The following is a 16,663-nucleotide window of genomic DNA, read 5'->3' on the forward strand; positions in this document are numbered from 1 at the left end:
TCTTGAACACTAGGCAAATGCTAGCATGGAACTTTATATTTAGTGGTATTTTTATTTTTATTTTTATTTTGAGACACACACTGTATCACACAGGCTACCCTGAATTCATTCCAACGCAGGCCGGTCTTGAACTTGTGGCCTTCTAGCCTAAGCTTTCTAAGTAGCTGGGATCACAGGCCTCTGCCAACAGAGAGAATTGATGATCAGACCGCTCGTGTTTCCAGGACAGATGGAGCCACACTCACCAACACACACATGTTAGCACTGAAGACTCCATGGCCTTAACGGAGTAGGCTTTCCTGTGGCTGCCTTACCTTCCCCGTGCCCTTCGGTAGTTGCTTCTACACTGCCCGATGGATAAGCTGGTCCCAGGGTCATCGCAATGGGACAGCTGGAGCACTGGGCCTCTGCAAGGCCTTTCTTAGGACATCCCTGGGAGCCTAGCCTCTCACAGGCAGGGTACCAGGACTGCATGGAGGCAATTCATGATAACATGGGGAACCCATGAAAATCCCAGTCGGGCATTTCAGTTCCAACACGGCTGGAAACTGAAACAGGCATTTCTCACACATACATTTGTGTTCCATTTCACAAACATGCAAGAAGGCACAGCCCCAAGGCTACTACTTCACAGCAACATTCTAAGATACATCTTCCAGGCACGAGAATGCTCTCGTCGTCACTCTCGGCCCCAGCAGTTGCTTTGACCACCGTATGCTCTCACTGACAGAAGAAGACAACCAACAGCCTACGGGGTGGCCACAACCTGTTTTATGCAAGTGTTCTGAGCAACAGGCACTTTCGTGGTATCTAATCCCTTGGCAAACTCTGAGCTCTTAGCCTTTTATACTAAAAAAAAAAAAAAAGATTCGTGTGATCTAAAGGGATTCCTGTTCACCTATCTTTCGTGCCATAGAGGTACGGAGGTTCACACAAGACACCAGGAGCTGGAGAAGGGCAAACAATGCTGAAGAGAGCATTCCTCTAGAGCGGTGGCTTTCAACTTTCCTAATGCTACTACCCTGCAATGCAGTTCTTCGTGTTGTGGAACCAACCGTAAAATTATTTCATCGACATTTCATAACTGTAATTTTGCTACTGTTATGAATCATAGTGTAAATCTCTGATATGCAGGATATCTGATATGTGACCCCTGTGGTCATGACCCACAGGTTGAGAACCACTTCCTAAAGCTCCCAGTTGGTTCCATCCTGCTCATGTTCTCACAGTGTCCTTCCTAGATTAATGAGTTCTTCTCCATTCCACACTTGCCCCCTCATTAGCCAGTGCAATTGTTTTAAAGCTGAGTGTTAGGTCACCATTTCTCTGCTCACAGGTTGGACTAAGCCAAAGGTCTTATAATGCTCAGGACTCTCTCTCTATTTCATGGCCTCTCTTTTTTTTCTCCTTACCCACTGAGCTCAGTATGCCTAGATTCTGATGTCCAACCAGCATCCCTGGCAAGCTCCGACTTACGGCCTTTACCTGTGTTTCTAACACTGTATTCATGCCCTAGTCCTCAAAGCATACATGGCTCCCTCCCTCACCTTCTTCCTAGATTTGCTGCAGCGTCACTTTCCACCTAGTTAAAATCCCTTTTTCTCCATCCTGGACCTCCCAAACTCCCTAGCTGCTTTTGTTTGTTCTGTGATGCTTATCCATTTGTAAAACCTCGTATATTTCACTTGCTTCTCGGTGCAGTACTAGGCCACTGCTTCTGCCAGAAAGATGTGGATTTCTGTGCTGTTTCATACTGTGTTCCCAAGACCTGGCACACTGCTGACCTCATCCTCCGATGAACGGGTGACTCAGCACTGGACATTGTCCCCAGTGGGGATTATGCTTCTGAATCCTCTGCTCCACCATGTGCTCAAGATGGCAGGACACATGCTACCACCTCCCACTGACCACAACCACCTGAGGCACATTTCACCAGAACAATCTCTTCTTCACCATGTCACCCCTTTGATACCACCCTCTTATTATACACGAGGCATGGCTGACAGCAGGTTCTGTCATTCCACTCATGGCCAGCTGCACCATGCTGCTCAGTGTTCTGGTCCGTGCTGTACAGTGTGGAGTTGCTGGCCCAGCAGCAGGGAGCTTATGAGGAGTGCAAATTCTCAGGCTCCACCCTCAGCAGTTTGGATCGGAATCTATGTTTGCATCAGACCTCCAGGTGACTTGTGCATGTGTGGAAAAGGAGCACCGCTAGGCTGCTGCATTGAATCACCCGTGCAAGGACAGAGAGCAGCAATCTGTAGCCCTCTCCATGCACCACCCCTCCCGATCCTTCTGTAGCATCCTCTCCCTGTGCACACTGCACAGCCAGGAGGACCCATGACAGCTTGCAGTGCAGCAGGCAAATTATAGCCCTTTATAAATACGATAGTAACTTACACAACAACCAATTTATCAGAGACACCCTGCTGTACATAAGGAAAACACCTTTCATTCTAATATACAGCTCTAAAAAATCCTTTATGCCCCACAACGTGGGGTGTTCCAGCCACCCATTTTACGGCCATTCATTCATTTATTCATTTATTCAGTGGAAATTTTCTAGCATCTATTATGTGCTAAAACTTATGCCAGGCATTGGATCTGACACTGAAAAGACCATAACCACAGTCTAGTCAAAACGACAGATGTTAAATTGAGCACACAATTGCAAGAACATGGGATGAGTTTGTGAAGCAGGTTGACTCAGGAATCAAGAGGAGCCTTCCTGAGGAAGTGATGTTCTTTGGATTTAATGAGGCAGCACCTAGTCTCCAGTGGGGGTCTCGGGGGGAGAAGGGACATGGGAAGGGCTCTGGGCATCCCAGGCAATGGTTTGGATAGGAAAAGCCGGGAAAGAGAGAAAATGATGTCTGTTAAAGAAGTGAAAGAAATCCAGGATTGCTGGTCCTTGGAGCTAAGAGCCCAAACTGTGGGAGGGACACCTGATCTTGGAAGGACTCAAAAGCCACATACGCCAAAGATCAATGGACATAATGGTGCAATGGGGAGGAGGAGGTTTGCAAGCAAGAGATTGATGTGATCAGATACACATTAAAGACACTGCTGTACAGAGCTGGGGAGATGGCTTAGTCAGCAAACAGCTTGCTACGCAAGTAGGAAGACCTGAGTTCAGATCTCCAGCACCCACATAAAAACAGCCAGGCATGATAGGATGTATTTGTAATCCTAGTGATTTGGGGGGAGGGGACAGGGACAGAAGGATTTCTGGGGCTTGCTGGACCGGTCAGCCTACAAGAAACATTGAACTACAGATTGAGTGTGAGACCCTCTCTCAAAAGAATGCGGTGGGGTGGGCCAGAGGTCCATACCCAAAGTTGACCACCAGCATCCAACATCCATGTCCATGACCATGGGTAGCACCCCCCCCCAGGACCTCTCTCTTTCTCTCCCCCACCTCACACTCACAAACGTTACTTTGTACCCTATGTTCAACAAACCTAGTATCTTTTAGCATGGTTCCAAACAAGGCACTGCCAAGCCACCCCTTGCCACAGTAAAAGCCAGCACTGAGAACAAACAAAACCCATCTGGAGTGATTGTAATGAGCCACCCATAACAGCACCCTTCACCGATGTTTGAATACCATCCTCCGCTTCTGCCCCTTGAGCTTTCTCTCCCTGAACTCACTTAATAGCACGCATGAATCAGGTGTGGTGACAGGTACACGCGTGCCTCTTAATATCCCGCAAGGCACGTGGCACTCTGCACACTCACCACAGGCATTTCAGAGATGACAGGCAGATAAGAGGATAAGGATAAGGAAGCACGGATCCTGGGGTGGGGGTGGGGACACGAAAACCTGGGTCTTCGATGTAAGAGGAACATGAGCAGGAAGAATCGAATGGGTGTGCCACGCATTTGTCACTGTTTTTTCATTGCAGACTCGAACTTGCATAAACACGAAACCCAGAGAACTGTGGCTCAGAAATGATTTTTAGAGCTGGATACAACCTCACATGACTGTTATTCCAGCCTTTGGGGGGACTGAAGCCGGAAGATCATGAGTTCTAGGCTAGCCTGGTCACCACAACCCCTCCCCCACCAAATCAAAATAATTTAGAACTACAAGGATAAAACGTTATATCTTCTCTAAATACGTGGACATACAGAGAATTGTTTTCTTGCCATTACTCTCTGTGGTGGTTTGAATGACAATGTGCCCTAAAGGCTCAGAGGCTTCAATGCCTGACCTCCAGTTGGTGGAAGTGTAGGTAGGTTTAGGAGGTGTGGCCTTGCAGAAGGAGGCAAGCCACTGGGGTCAGGCTTTGAGGTTTCATGTCCAGATCACTTTCTGCTTCATGCTTGCTGTTCAAGACAGGAGCCCTCAGCTTTTGCTCTAGTTGCCAGGCCTGGTGCTTGCTGCCATGATGGGGCTCTCATTTATCCGGAACCATAAGCCCAAATAAACTCTTTTCTTCTATAAACTGCCTTAGCCATGGTGTTTTACTCACAGCAATAGAACATAAACTAATACACACTCTGAATGATATGGTATGAGCACTATTTCCATATCATTTACTTTCACAATATGTAATAAGTTATCTAGACATGATTTAAAGTAGGATGTGCATAAATTGCATTCAAATACTATCTTGACTCTTCGTGGATTCTGGTATCCTCAAACCAAACCCCTACAGATACTGTGGGACAACTGTGTTTCTAAATCCATCGAGGGAGATCAGGTGGGCCCCCCTCCCCTTAGTGCTGGTGGTAAAATATCTGGAAACATGCTTCCTGGTCTGGTTACTGTATTTTGGAAGACATTACTAAACCTACATGAGGGAATTCAAGATATTGTATGGTTGGGAATAATACCAAATGTAGAACAGTTGCAGGCCCTTATTGACAGCCATCAGCAATTATTCAATTACGCAATTAATATGAGAAGAATTATTGATGTTAATTAGTAGCTAATAATTGACGTTATTGTTTATTATCAATAACAAAGACAGCAAGACAGCTACCCTTTCCACAGGCTGAATGCACGTGAGGGTGTGCATATACTCACGCATGTTCTGTATGCATGTATGTGTGTGTGTGTGTTTGCAGGTGTCCACGTACATACACAAGTGTGTGTGTAAGCTGGCGGACAATCCCTGGTGCTGTTCCTCAGGAGCCATCGATTTGATTTCTGAGACAGCTTCTTTCTTTCTTTTTAAAAATATATTTATTTTTTTATTAATTACAGTTTATTCACTTTGTATCCCAGCTGTAGTCCCCACCCTCATCCTCTTCCAATCCCACCCTCCCACCCTTTTCTCTTCTCATGCCCCTCCCCCAGTCAATGATAGGGGAAGACCTTCTCCCCTTCCATCTGACCCTAGTCTATCAGGTCTCATCAGGACTGGCTACATTGTCTTCCTCTGTGGCCTGGTAGGGCTGCTCCCCCCTCAGGGGGAGGTGATCAAAGAGCCAGCAACTGAGTTCATGTCAGAGACAGTCCCTGTTCCATTACTAGGGAACCCACTTGGACACTGAGCTGCCATGGGCTACATCTGTGCAGAGGTTCTAGGTTATCTCCATGCATGGTCCTTGCTTGGAGTATCTGTCTCAGAAAAGACCCCTGGGCCCAGATTTTCTGGTTCGAGACAGCTTCTTCTTTGGCCCACAACTCTTCAATTTTGGTAGTCTAGTTGGTCAGCAAGCCTTAGAGACCTTCGTCTTCACTTCCCCAGGGCTGGGCTTTTTTTTTTTTTTTTTTTGGTGTGGGTTCTAGCGATTAAGCTCAGGTCCTTGTGCTTATGTGGCAAACATTTTATCAAATAAGCTATCTTGCCTGCCTGTGAACCCTATATATTCATGACCCTTAGCAGGAATAGTCACAAATAACTCCGCACTCAAAATGGACTCTTCACTCTCTACAAATAGTTCTAACAGGAACTGGCTAAACGTTACCTGACTTGATCCATCAACACTCCCAGGGGTCACAAACTGGCAGTCCACAGGCACATGTGGGCCATGGATATGTTTTTATTTGCCCTGAACTCTGTTTAATTTTTAAACATTTGCTGCCAATTATGAAGAAATAGTGAGATTTCAACTAAGAAGCCCGGTCCCCAGCTTCTAAGGAGAGCGTGATGTCTAGGCCTTGCTGAGCCTCTGCTCTTCATCTTGGCCTTGCTGCCTACTCCTGTAGCTCACAGCCTTCCTTCTTCCTTTGAAGTGCATGAAAACTCCGTCTGTGATGTGTGCCAGAAGCCACTGTCACACCACCAAGGGGCAGAAAGCCAGTTGCTCATGTAACTAGCTGTTCTCTCTGCTACCTTCCCTTGGCCTCTGTTTCTCTCTCCTGCCCGAGTGATGCGCTCAGCCTAGGGCATGCCTCACATTCCCTGCAGGGCTTCCTGGACTCACAGCATCCAACCCTGCTATCCGACTTTCTGAGTCAGGGTGTCTAGTAGCTTATTTTGAACATGGTTCGGATCAATGCTGTTGCCGCTGGCCCAGGGAACACCATTTGAAAACTGCTGGTCTACCATTCTAAGAGAGGCTCCTAAGGTCCAGTGGGTTCATTGCTAATGGGCATGGACAAAATAAAAAGCAAAGAAGAGGTTCACATTTGGGACATCGTAAGTAGCTTTGTGAAAACTACTGAGATGGCTTTGGGCAGTGGGGGAGGGGGGATGGATAACGAGCTTGCCATGCAAGTGTAAAGGCTGGAAGAGCTTGGATCTGCAGAAGCCACGCAAATGCTAGGTGGCAGTCCACATCTAATCCCAGCGCTCAGGAGGCCGAGACAGGGTCCTCAGATCAACCTGGCTAGACAGACCAGTTCTACTTGTGATCTGTGTTTCACTGGGAGACCCTATCATAGTGAATAAGGTGGGGAACAGTCAGCTTCAGGGCTCCGCATGCACACCTCTTGTATACAAAATACACACACACACACACACACACACACACACACACACACACTCAGATGACCAGTCTCATCCCCTTCCAAGTCACCTTTTGGTTTATTCCCAAAGTGTTCAGTAAAGTCAACTATACTGCCAAGGACATGTAGCCCCATTTTCACCCCAAGATCAAACAGACACCACCTTTAAGAAATAGTATTACTAACTTGCCCCTCAAAGACCTAAACCCAAGATTCTAACTACTCTATGACATCGCTGACCTCCATAATTAACTCTCCTAGAAAATCGGTCATGTCGCTGTCTCATCCCAAGTGCTTTGTGATCCTCCGATGCACAAACCTTTATCTTCCTACTCTACAGAGAAAGGAAAAGTAAATAGGTCAGAGAGGACTTGAATGGCCCGAGCTCACCGGACCATTTATCTCAAGTCTACTCACCGATGGCCAGTTACTGTGTCTTTGTTTTAAGATGAATGGTGGTGACACTCAGAAATGATATGGTATGGGTGTGCTTTCATGAGGGGTTTAATCTGGAGTTCCAGATTAAAGTTCCCAGGAGGGTCTAAGAGACTGGCCCCCTGCGGGACGTTTCGGGAAGATTGATTTGGTATTCATCTAGAATATTCCATAGTGAAGAAAAGCCGCAGCATGCACCTGGATGCTCCCACCGGAGCTGGCTTCTTAGCACTCAGATATATCCAGAACGAGCTTCAGCATGTCCTGTAGGCAGAGCAGTCCTACCGAGCTGCGAGAACTGTGACTGTCCGGGAGATTCTCCTGTGCTACTGTCTGTTTCCCTTAGACATTCTAGAAAGCTTCCAGTGGAGTTAGACTATCCAGGATATGGGTGCTCCCTTCATCCCATACCACAGGACTTGGTACCTATGGTCAGAGCACTTCACTTCTTGGAGTCTCCACTTTCTTCTCCCACATGCTGGGTGTAATAGCCCCCACCTTTCAGTCTCTTGTGAGGGTTTAATTAGATACTGTACGTGAAATGCTTAACACGGCACCTAGCACATAATAAATGCTCAAGAAACTAGCAACTATTGCATTGAAATTACTATCATTATCACCTTCGTCATCTGAACACTGAGGCCCTTACAACTTCAGGTTTCAATGACAATGTTCATGTTCACTTTTCAGCCTCACTCGGTGGTTTCCCAACACATAATAAAGTCACCAGGTCTGTGCTGTGCTTAAACATTAACAAATAAACATCGACTCCACAGAGCCACTGCTGATTCATATACATGTAAATGCCCCCTCTTCCCACAGGAAGCTGGCAAAAACCCTGCTGGATCTTTGAGTCTGCAAATTTCTCCCTGGGAACTATAGGGGAGTGGGAAGCATTTGTTCTGACATTACAAGTGTATGAAAGCCTGGTCTACACCCCAGCCTCAGCAAGGTCTGTGGGTCATCTGCTTCCTTCTCCTTCACCTGGGGAAAGGGCTGGCTGATAAACCATTCTCAGTTACCGACTCGTAGTTCGTACTGTATGCTTCAGAATTCAATTTAAATACCATTTGAAATAAACAACGTGACCTTTTCAATGTCAGTCTGAAGAGAAAATGACACAGTTGAACTGAGGAAGGAAGGAGGGTAAAATTAGATTCTTCATCACAGTTCCCAAGTAAGACTGGACTCTGCTCACCCAAGAACCCCCCCCAAAGGTGTCAGCTCAGACAGCTACAGTAATTGAATCAAAGCAATAACAACAACAAAAGAGCTTAAAGCTCCGTATCAATTGTCTCTCCTGTTAATTATAGAGGCCTGGCTTTGCAATAATCTCCGTGTTGGTATCCAGTGACTTGGTGCACATGGGTTGGGAGGCTCCTACAGACATATTCAAATGGACGCATTGATGTCCACACCTCAGAGAACACGCGCCCACAAAATGAAAGAGCGCATTGTGTCCAAAGACCCACCAGCCAGAGAGAGTTTACTTACAGCTTTTGGTTTATACGGTGGCTGAATCTCCTTGCGTTCGAGTTTCTCCCAGTCAATATACCGGAAAAACGCATGTTCCTTAATGTCGCGTTCCCCTTCAGGCCCACAACCCAGACGCTTGCCTGGGTGTTTGGTCATTAGCTAAAAGAGAAAACAAAACAGACAAAAAACAAAAAACAAAACAAAACATTGAGTGGATTGCAAACCGGAAAACGGGAGCTGGAAAGCCATTCTGCAATACCGACTGGTCTTGCTATTTTGTCCCAGGGACAGTTTCTTAGCCAGGTCTTTGTGGGAGAGAAGCCCCAAATAATGCCAACCCCAGAGCAAAATCCTGTAGAGCTAAGCAAGACAAAGCTCAAACGCAGCCTTGAACTCTACATTAAAAATGTCACAGGCTGTCATCTGGGGTCAAGATTGAGTTTTATGTGATTAATGGTACACCTAATGGGCCAGTTTCTACGTCTTCAAACCCCCTCTCTCCTGTCATAAGAAACACTGGCGTCTGACCAACTGGAAGAACACATTCATTCAGGTGCCATTTGCATTTCTCAGCGAAGCACTTGTGAAATGGGGGGAAAAAAAGGAAGAAAAATATTAGTCACACGGACCCAAGTTTCAGGTAATTACTTTCAGAAAGCCCATTAAGTAGTCAAAACCTGGCCCAGCTCATTTCCCTGTATCGTACATTACCCTCCACTCCGCTGGGGTTTCTTTGGTGTTCTGTTTAAATCACTTAATTACCAAAACTCTCCCTCTTTGGGTCTGAGAGCCAGTGTTAAATAACAAGATGAATGGATTTGCTCTGAGATAAAACCAAACAGGCTTCCTCCTGGAAATGAACCTGAGGCTGCTCATGAAGGGTCTCTGATCTCATGATGCTGGCAAGTGCACAGAGGAAATAGGGAGGAGTAAGTGATTCAAAGAGAAAAGGGAAAATGAGTCAGAAGAGGGTGTGAAAACAAAACTCATTCTGAACTGCTGTGCGTTTGACATGACTCCTGTTTACAGGATACCCACAGCCACGGCGAAGGCACACACTTTCCATGAATGCTTCATCTTCCAAGGAGAAGAAAATACCATAAACTTAGTTCTCCGCTCCTTTACTTACGCTACTTGACTGTCACAGTAACCCAACGAGTGGGCCTATCCCTTTTCCCACTTGAAATGGTGAAGCAGCTGACACTCAGACAAGGACTTAACAGAGTCACAGAGGGGAGCCAGTCACACTTCAGCCTGGCTCTAAAATTTGAGCTTTTTTATTAAGAGAAACAGGAGCCAGGCGTTACAGTGTATGCCTGTAATCCAAGCACTTCATAGGCTGAGACAGGAGGACTGATAGTGGAGAAGCCCAAGACCAGCTTGAGCTTCATACTCAAGATCCTGTATCAGAGTGGGTGAAAGAGGGAGGGGGAGAGAGGGTGGGAGGTGAAAGGAGAGGAAGTGGGGAGGAGATGGGGGGGAAGGAGAGGGAGAGAGAGAGAGAAAAATCTCTGTGTCAGGTCCAAAAGAGACTGAAGCTGACAAAAATTTGCGGCCTCTTAGCATACCACAGCACACGCTGGCCTCCAGGCTTACTAAGTACATTTGGTCTTCCCATCTGGCCCTCCTGCCCTACACTTCTCCAGCTCCTAGGCCTCCCTTCTCACAGATTCTGATTTATTCCCCCCCCCTTGGTTCTCTCTTTCTCTCTTTCACTGCCTTTTTTCAAGACAGAGTTTCTCTGTGTATGTAGCCTTGGTTATCCTGGAACTCACTTTGTAGACCAGGCTGGCATCAAACTCAGAGACCCTCCTGCCTTTGCTTTCCCGAGCGCTTGGATTAAAGGCGTGTGCCACCACCGCCCAGCGGCCCCTTCTCTCTTGGTCACTCCCCCCCACTCTCCGAACTCTCTTCTCTTGCTTTCTTGATCTTTCCCTCTTTCTCTTCTCTCATGGCCCAGTTCAGTCTGCTGATCATGGTCCATGCACTACTCTGGGCTCTTCCAGATGCCTCTGGCTGTACTCTCCCTCATGTCTATAATAAAAACCTTCTCCTCAACTATACCTTGGAGCAGTCACTCTGCATGTGGTTTCCCCAGAGATATTTGTGGTCTTGCTCTGTCAGGAAAAGTCGATGGAGGGCAAGCAAATTGAGTCAAGCCTTAACATTTGTGTGGGGTTTGGATGGGCAGTCTAGGACAGTGGCTCTCCACCTTCCTAATGCTGTGACCCTTTAATCTAGTTCCTCCTGTTGTGGTGACCCCCAAACATAAAATTATTTTCATTGTTACTTCATAACTGTAACTTTGCTACTGTTACGAATCATAATGGAAATCTCTGTCTTAGGTGACCCCTGTGGAAGGGTCGTTTGACCCCCGAAGGGGTCTCAATTCACAGGTTGAGAACTGCTTGTCTTGGAGGTCTCAGCCCTGATAACAATAACACCAGCACCAATGATGCTTCTGCGGACTGAGGGCCCAGTGTGTTACTCTCCTTCTGTGCTAAAGGCAACCCGGCCATCGTTTACGACCCCTGAATCTTACAGCAACACTCTGAGGCTTCAGCAAACTCTTTTCTGTATAAGGAAACTGGTCCAGAGAGTAAAGTCATCTGCCCAAGGTCCACACAGCCAAGGAGAGGAGCTGGGCTTGTGTGGGAGTTCACCTGTGTATGTGTGTGTGCATGAGTGTGAATGCATGTGTGTGTGTGTGCATGCACGCGTGTGAGGGGTGTGTGTGCACATGTATGTGAAGCCCAGACCTCCTGTCTTCCTCCATCTTCTCTACGTTGATTAGCTGAGACAGTCTCATTTTTACCTGTACCCCCCCCCCAGTTTAGTTCAGCTAAAGTCAGGGAGCCCCAGGAATGTTCTGGTCTCTACCTCCCCATTACTGAGATGGCGGATGTGGCAGTGTACCTGCTTTTTCCCCTGAGTTCTGGAGATGGTACTGAGGTCTGCCTGCACACCAGGCACTTTACCAGTGGAGCTTCGCCCCCAGCCCCAGGGTCAGGTTTTGATAACTCAGCTATCTCAAGCTCTCTGTAATCCCATCTCTGCTTAGTTTTACTCCAACATGCCAGTCCAGGCTTCTGTCTGCTCTCAGCAAACTGGCCATGGCAATCTGAGCAAGCTTTTGCTCCGATTTCATGGTGGAAAATAGGGCTTTTAATGAGCTAGACAAAGATGGCTGTTTTCAGATTCCTTGTAGACAGGGAGACCGCAAGCCAGGAGTGCCACTGCGGCCACACAGAACAGTCAGGAGTCAGCTGGGTTCCCACTCTTGTGCCTGAAGCCATGTAGACAGCTGGATGTAATTACTGGTCCCATCTCGGATCACCTCCCAGACGCATCTCCAGGGGCCCTCTGCTGGGGAGGAAGCATTTGGCTCAGGGCTTAAGCATCACCCCTACTTTGAAGGCGCTATGAGCCTTGAAGAGAGAGCCCACACTGCACTCAGCCCACTCACCTCAGAGCGGTGCCCCAACCCAGTCACTCTTGCTCATCGTGAAGGTTATGGATCCTGAATTGATAGAAAACAGCTCCACCAGGCTAAGTGCTAATTGGAGCTGAAGCTGAAGGCAGCTGACCTGAAAATTTTTCTCTCCTCCATGACCCACTTAGAAACCCCCGCCCTCAGCTGTCCAGGCAGGGATGGGCTCGGGGAGGGGAAGTCCACGAGCATGTACTGAACACCTACTATGCTCTAGCCATGCAGTAAGAGTCTTCTTCCACTGCCTTGCCTAATGTCCTGGGAAATGGCTCACTCAGCACGTTTATTCTGTTTTTGGAGCCAAAGAAGCAGAAAGCCAAAGATAAGGGAAAATAGCTCAAAACCACACCCCTAAGAAATGAGAGGGTGAGGATTTACAGGGGCCTTTTGATCTCCTAAATCCTTTCCTCTTCAAATTCTCCCATCGCAAGGGGGACACAAGCTCAAATGCCAAGAGGAGCCTGGCACCAAACAGAGCGGTGACAGCGTTAGTCATATTGGAGATGCCTCAGGGTTCTGGAGCAGAACCCAGGCTCCGGTCTAAGTGATTTATAGGTATTAACTTGTTTAATCATCAAAGGACCCTATGTGCAGTGCTGTTATTGGCCTCAATCCGCTAATCAGGTCAAACAACCTCCCCATGAATATAGTGCCTCATACCCTTAGACTTGGATTGGAACTCAGACAGAATCTGGCTTTTTTTTTTTCCCCACAAACTGGAGAGGAAATATCCCTTCTAAAGGGGACGGTGATTTCCAGTCTTGCTGACGGATGCTTTGTAGAAGGGACAGGCCGATGTGGCAGCTGGAAAGCTAGAGGTTTATGGGAAATATCTAGCCCCTTCGGATGTTGGGAATCGTTAAACAAATTAAAGGCCACGGTTGACTTTCCCCCACTCCTGTCCTAATGGGATACCTCCAGGAGCCTCACTGGCCTCTGTCCACATACCCTTTTATTTATGGGCTTTGCCAATGCTCCTGACGAACCCTTGAGTCTCTCCTCTGGGCTCCTTGTTATTCTCTCTCTGCCTCACACCCTCCAAGAAAAATATTTGTAACCAATTTAACTTGAAGATGTGAGGGACTGAGACTAATTCACACGTGGCTTCCCCAGAGATGTCTGCCTCCTCACCCGTGCAACTCAGACACAATGCCCAGGTGGCTCAGTGGGTTGGGAGTTCAGACAGCGTTGTTTTCAAGCTGTGAGACTGACCCCAGCTTATGTCAACAGGACTAAGACTCAGGCTGAGCTGTTTGAGTGTCGCCGATCTGCTTAACCAGAGCCACCATAAATGGCATCCGACTGGGGTCAGGGAGAGCAGAGCTGGGTGGGGCACAGGGAATATGTAAGCAGCCAGAGATCTCTAACTTCAGTCCTAGTGTGTATAGACACACAGTCAGGGCCCTGTGCTCCGGGCCAGCCAGAGTCTAACCTTTAGAGCCCACTCTCATCATTGGTTGGTAGGAAGGCCTTCATAAAAACTCTATCTTTACACGCTATTCCCCCCTCCCCCGTCTCAGGAGTGTGCTCTGTCATGGTTGAGAAACGGCATCCTTTGGACACTGGATTTAAAGGCAGTGTATTCTGAGCCACATGTTTATTTTTTATTATTGTTTTGAACACCAGCCAACAGGCCTAATTCTAGGATGGGGCCTAGATCTGCACAATCTAAAAAGCACAGACTGGACCCAACGCGAGACATAGCACCAACAACGCTTACCTGCAGACTCCTGCCTGGCTTTCTTCCCAGGGATTCTTTCTGTCGGCTGTAGGTGTTTAACGTGCCCTTTCAACTGTGTGTGTATGGGTATACAACTATTTGCACACCTGTGAGCTAAGAGCGGAAGGGAGGTCCTGCAAGTCAGAGGAGCCTGAACTTAAGCCAGCTGGTCACCTAAAATCAACACCACCTGAAATTTTCTTACAACAAAACTCATAAAAGTTTAACGTTAACCAAACAGCAGAGCAGGGCAAGGTAGGCCATTCTCTGCCCTTCCCGAGGTCCCAGCTCTCGAGTTTCCTTATGTCAGGCTTACGCCCAGCCACAAATGAGACTCCAGTACACGGCTGCCTCTACAGACCCTGGTGCAAAAGAGAAGGGAAACTCTCTTTTCCGGAAGAGCCACTTCATAGCAGGGCTCTGGTGTTGGCAGCAGAGCTACGGGCCATGTTAGTTAATCCTCTGTTCCTCACTGGATGGGGCCCAGCCTGCACCTCTTGCGTGGCAGTCCTGCCCTCGAGGGGAGGGCCGAACGACTTACCCCCTTGCAGATGGCCACAGCTTCCTTGGACATGGACTTGGGATACGCCACATTGTGCTCCATGATGGACTGGAAGAGCTCGTCCTCATCCTCACCTTCAAAAGGTGCCTGTGGAGCATAGGGCAGGGTGAAAGGAGGACCCCTGCCTGGCCCTCCTCCCAGCTTTCTCTTTTCCAGCAGGGCTTTCTCCCCGCACCCCACCCCCACCTTCCCCCAAGGTAAGGCTTTACTTCAGAGCCTTTCATGAGAAAAGATGGCCAACCAACGTTAAGTAACCCCGAGGCAGGGCAAAGTCAGAAGTGCTCAGATTCATGAGCTATGGCCAAGTTGCCACTTTCTCCAGAGACCACGTGGCTGTAGGTGGAGGACAATTTTTTCCCTTTTTACAGATCACTTAAAATTCAATTACCTGGCCAGCCAACATTTCATACAGCAGGACTCCAAATGCCCACCAGTCCACAGACTTCCCGTAGGGCTGATAAGCGATGATCTGGAAAGCAGAAGGCATCCTATCAGAGTGGCGAGCAGCTCCTGCGGCTGAGACTGAGTTCAGACTCGTTTTACAGGGACACTGGACTAGAGCTAGGGTGGGGAGTCTCAAGGGTGGCCCTGGCCTTCTGAGCAAGGTTAAAGCAGCAGCCACAGTCCCAGGTTCCAGCAGGGTCTCGGAGAGTGGACAGAAAGGGTAGGATGTACCTGCATTGTTCTCTCACTTTGGATGCTTCACCAAGGTACCCGCAGCTGGCAAAACATCTGTGTGCCACCTTGCCTTTTTAAGCACCGGGTGTAGTATGATGTTTTGAATTTCTGCGTGTGGCATTTTAACGAGGAACGGTTATTTTTGTTTCTCGGTATAGAGTCAAAACATTTCCACAATAATATGGATATACTTAACGCTACTGAACCACTTACTTAAAGATGGTAAAATTCACAACATGTGGGTTTTTTTTTTTTTTTTTGTCTTGTTTTGTTTTTTATCTGTTGGTTTGTGGGGCTAGAGATTCAACCCAGGGCCTCAGCCTCATGAATGCTGGGTGACTTCATGGCTGACCCACACCTCACATTTCACTGTGATTCTTTTGAGCCACCATTAAAATAACAACAGTTTAGAACGTAAAAGTGTTTTTGATTCTTTCGCATTCGTTTTTTTTTTTTTTTTTTTTTTTTTAGTTAATTCAGGAAGTACAGATACGGTAAAAGAATTCTGTAAGGAAAAAGTTATTGTTCTTTGTAAAGAGAAAAATCATGGAAAACGCTGGTCTGCCTCGTGCTAGACTCCTTCCTAGGACTGTGTATTAAACTGGATGTGTGCTCCATTTAAGCTTGGGCACCCAGTGGACGTTCAATGGAGTGTGCTCTTCATTCTGCACTCCCCTCAGATTTCTGTGTTGGCACACTGATTACTTTTTAAGATTATTTCTTTTTAACTTGGATTATCTGTGAATGTGTGTGCGTGCATATGTATGGGTATGTGAGTGTGAGCTCCGTAGCCCTGGAGGCCATCAAATTCCCTTGGAGCTCAAGTTACAGGCAGTTTTGAGCCACCTCGCAAAGGCGCTGAAAACCAAACCTAAACCCTCTAGGAAAACAATAGGCACTCTTCACCACTGAGCCATGTCACTAGTCTCCACCATTGTTTTTGTTTGTTTATTTTGTTTTTGGTTTTTTTTACCTCTACATAGAAATCCATCAGAAAGACAAAGACGCACACACACACACACACACACACCCCTTACAAATTTCCAATATTCCAATTGTTTCCATAAATTAAATAACCGGAAGTAAGATTGATGGATCAAACGAAGCCAATGGCTGCCAGGTTTTGATAGCTGTGTGACCATCTAGCCTTCAGCATACAGAATGTAGAAGCACCTGTGTCAAAGGCAAGAGTGGTGACACAGCAAAGGTTGAGGGCTGAGGCTTGTGGGCCAGATGGTCTAATGTTGTATCCTGACTGCTATTTGCCAGTGTGACCTTGAGGAAAGCTTCTTAACTTCTACAAAAACAGATTGGCTATGCACACTTTGGGGTTGGGTGGGGATGAGATACGGAACACCTCTCACGTCTCATCTTTCACATTGCCTTTTGCCAGAACATTCT

At 47.3% G+C, this 16,663-nt stretch overlaps 1 protein-coding gene across 2 annotated transcripts in view; it reads right to left on the reverse strand.

Moving 5' to 3' along the window:
* Window positions 1-16,663, reverse strand: part of Prkcb (protein kinase C beta) — a 322,945-nt gene that overhangs the window by 22,675 nt on the left and 283,607 nt on the right. For both annotated transcript variants that reach the window (XM_055627393.1, XM_055627392.1), the window contains exons 14-16: window positions 14,973-15,053; window positions 14,564-14,671; window positions 8,831-8,971 (exon numbers count right to left, since the gene is read on the reverse strand). In XM_055627393.1, the coding sequence (XP_055483368.1) occupies window positions 8,831-8,971; window positions 14,564-14,671; window positions 14,973-15,053 (330 nt within the window). The remainder of the gene's footprint in view (window positions 1-8,830; window positions 8,972-14,563; window positions 14,672-14,972; window positions 15,054-16,663) is intronic.

Source organism: Psammomys obesus, unplaced genomic scaffold (assembly GCF_907164565.1).
Source record: "Psammomys obesus unplaced genomic scaffold, mPsaObe1.curated_primary_1811, whole genome shotgun sequence".
Taxonomy (NCBI): domain Eukaryota; kingdom Metazoa; phylum Chordata; class Mammalia; order Rodentia; family Muridae; genus Psammomys; species Psammomys obesus.